At 33.6% G+C, this 3,139-nt stretch overlaps 1 protein-coding gene across 1 annotated transcript in view; it reads left to right on the forward strand.

Moving 5' to 3' along the window:
* LOC102037540 (cytochrome b5 reductase 4) overlaps window positions 1–2,487 on the forward strand; it is a 28,770-nt gene extending 26,283 nt beyond the window's left edge. The window contains exons 14-15 of the mRNA XM_031057191.1: window positions 795–959; window positions 1,863–2,487. Coding sequence (XP_030913051.1) covers window positions 795–959; window positions 1,863–1,917 — 220 coding nt within the window. The 3' untranslated portion in view covers window positions 1,918–2,487. The remainder of the gene's footprint in view (window positions 1–794; window positions 960–1,862) is intronic.
* Window positions 2,488–3,139: the final 652 nt, after the last annotated feature.

Consider the following 3,139-nt stretch of genomic DNA (forward strand, 5'->3'; position numbering starts at 1 on the left):
GCCATAGTTCTGTCAGGAGACACAGGATTATCAGGTTACCCTTTAATTTCAGTTGCCTTGCTGTTACCACAAGATAAATTGTCACTGCTTAGATTTTATGTGATAAAAATATGTTTTGCTTATGGTTAATTCTTAGTTGAATTCTTCCTCAATAGAAATCACTTGTTCCTTCACAACACTGAAGTGAAAAATCAGTACTCTTTCATACCCTAGTGATGTCTGGCACATTCAAAGCTTTGTAGTCTAGACATTGTGCAAATATACAGTAAAAGCCTGCTCTCCCTTTCCATAGGAGCCTCAGATACAGAAGTGTCTGGTTTTTACTCAGTTACCATTCTGTTAGTGAGTTTTTGAAACCAGCGTTCAGTAATGAGTATTTTCTCATTACTGACATTGTACTGACATATTCACAAGCTTGGCCAAGCATTCTTATCTCACTGCTTGTGTATTGAGCTACACCAACATTTGTGTAAAAGTGCTAATGGAACAGTAAAATCTGTGCTTAAGTATCTTAATTGATGCCCAGCTTAATAGCTAGAGCTTTTTGTAAGAAATAGAAAGCTGGAATTTTTAATTTTGAAAGATTTGGTTAAATAAATACTCAATATTGGAGGTGATTTGGCTGACTTGATCAGTAGGAATGACTAAATATCTGTGAGATCTGATACTGCAGTGGGGAGCTGAGCAGAACAGGAAGATAATCATAGGAAACATCAGTGTCATGGTCACTAGCATTTTGTGTAGCAGATTTGTAATCGGGGGTAATATTTATGAAATATTCTTCTCCTTACCAGGTTTGAGGTTCAGTTCATTCTTTCACAACCATCAAAAGACTGGGTAGGTAAACAGGGGAAGATTTCTCCATCTCTTCTGTCTGAGTTTGTGAAAAGAAGCAGAAGAGACTCCAAAGTGCTTATCTGCATCTGTGGTCCAGCACCTTTTACAGAACAAGGAGTACAGTAAGTATCTTAAATAATGAACTGGAAAGTGAGAAATTTTTTAGAATTTGATCACCTAATTACCTGTAGTGTTTCTGATTTGGTAGTCTTTAAAAATTCCCTTATGTTGTCTGCTTTCTAAGAAAATTTTCAAAATTTAAACAAACAAAAAAAGGAACTAAAAAAATCACCTTGCACCATACTTGAGGAGTATATTTATATTTATGTGTAGCTAAGTAAGTATCAGCAATGTATAAGTTTCATGAGTTTACTTAGTATGTTGTCCAGAACTTTCTAAAAGCAGCTCTTTAACAGTGACCTTTTTTCCCCAAGGTTTTAAATGCTGCTTTTAATTTGATGTTCATAGAAAAGTTGAAATAATAGGAAATAAGCTTTCTTTCTTGGTGTTAGCTTGATAAATTAAGTTACAGAGGATCAAAGCAGTTGTTCTATCAGAAGCATTTTTCTCAATTCTTTTAAAATTCATGCATTTATTTGTGTCTGTACCTACTATTTTCCTTTTTTTAATACATGTTTTAAGATAAAAGGTCCTATAAATTTCTCTTTTGAAATTTATTGAAGCCCAGCTTCAAAATATTGAATATGGTGGCATTTGCATTTCTGCAGTCCTACTGAAGTCAACGTGTATTGGCCAATAATTATGCTGCTTCTTGAGAAATCTGAGATAATTCAGATGATATCCGTGTGTAATTTTAGAAATTGTTTTCATCACCCAAAAGGTTTATGTAGTATATCTGAGCTCCTATGCATTGATTGTTTTCTAAATGTATTTGCAGGGATAAAATAGAATGTGCATGTCTGAATAAAAACAAGGAAGTGGTGCTGAAGTTGTGCTTCATCTGTGTCTGTGGTGGGTTTTGAGTTCCAAATATTAATATTGCCAACTTGATTTCTGACTTTCAGATATCTGAAGGACCTTGGATACTCCCAAGAAGAGATACATGCTTTTACTGCATAAACTCATACGAGGATATCAATGTTTGTTTGTATAATTCAGTATTATTTATTTATCTTCATGAATTTAAATAAGTGAGAAACAATTTTGTAAGACTTGAAATTTCACTCTTGGTACCAAACTGTTTCTTGGAAGAAGCATATCTTGGAAAAGAAGTTTTATACTGTGTTTTATCTTCTTTTTGTAAATATTTTTGCTAATATTTAAGTCATCCAGGGTATTAATTTATTGTAGAGGCAAGCAAAAAAGTATAGTATACATTATGTCAGGTGTTTCATGTTGTTGGTTCATGAGAATTCTGAAATTTGTGACAAGCTCTGATTAAGGTTTTGACTTGATAAAGCTTATTATTTCTTACTGTAAAAAGTCCAAAGAGCAATACTGTCTGAAATTAAATATTGCGCTGTAACTCAGGTAATTGGTCATTGAAAAATTTTCCTTTTCATCTGATGTCTCTTATTTGACTTGCAAGTGATCCAGATACATTTCTGTCTTTGTAAACAGAGAAGAAAAGTACCTTTGGTAAAATATAAAATTTACATAAAATAATAAAAAAATAATAATTTTACATTACTTCATGTATTTCTGCAAATTTTTTTGTATTTTCATTTAAGTGCTATAAAGAAAGGTTTCCACAAGCTTAGTACTCCAGCTGAGAAATCAAAACAGAGCCATGGAGTCTTGGTCTCCCACAAAACTTCCCATGTGACCATTTGACTGATGTCAGGCATCCTTTGTTGTGACACAATCTGGAGATAAAAACATGACATCACAGATAGCAGGGTCAATACCACAGAAATATCTAAAAATATTTGACAGGTTGCACTAGTATTAAGTGAGGTTATTTCCATCAATGTGGTTTTTTACACTCCAGTATTAAAAATGAGTTATCAGGAGGCAGTAATCTGCAGCCTAATAGTATCTGGGAGAAAAAAGCAGTAGAGCAGCTACTCCCCTTCTAGATGCTGTCATTATTTTATGTAGGTGTTGTTTTGTGTGACATCTAGTACTGTTTCTGTTTTCCTGTTGTGTTGAAGTGATATTTCTTCCTCTGAAGAAGCAAGACTTGTAGTTGTGGCATTAATACATTCAAGAAAAATATCTTAATTATACCCTTCAAAAAGGCTGAAATTGCTATTTGATAGTGACAGGCTATGCTTAACTGAGCTGTCATCTCTTCAATAAACTGAGTGCCCCTCCTCAGTTTATTGGACTTGAAGTTAGA

This window comes from Geospiza fortis, unplaced genomic scaffold (assembly GCF_000277835.1).
Source record: "Geospiza fortis unplaced genomic scaffold, GeoFor_1.0 scaffold190, whole genome shotgun sequence".
Lineage (NCBI taxonomy): Eukaryota > Metazoa > Chordata > Aves > Passeriformes > Thraupidae > Geospiza > Geospiza fortis.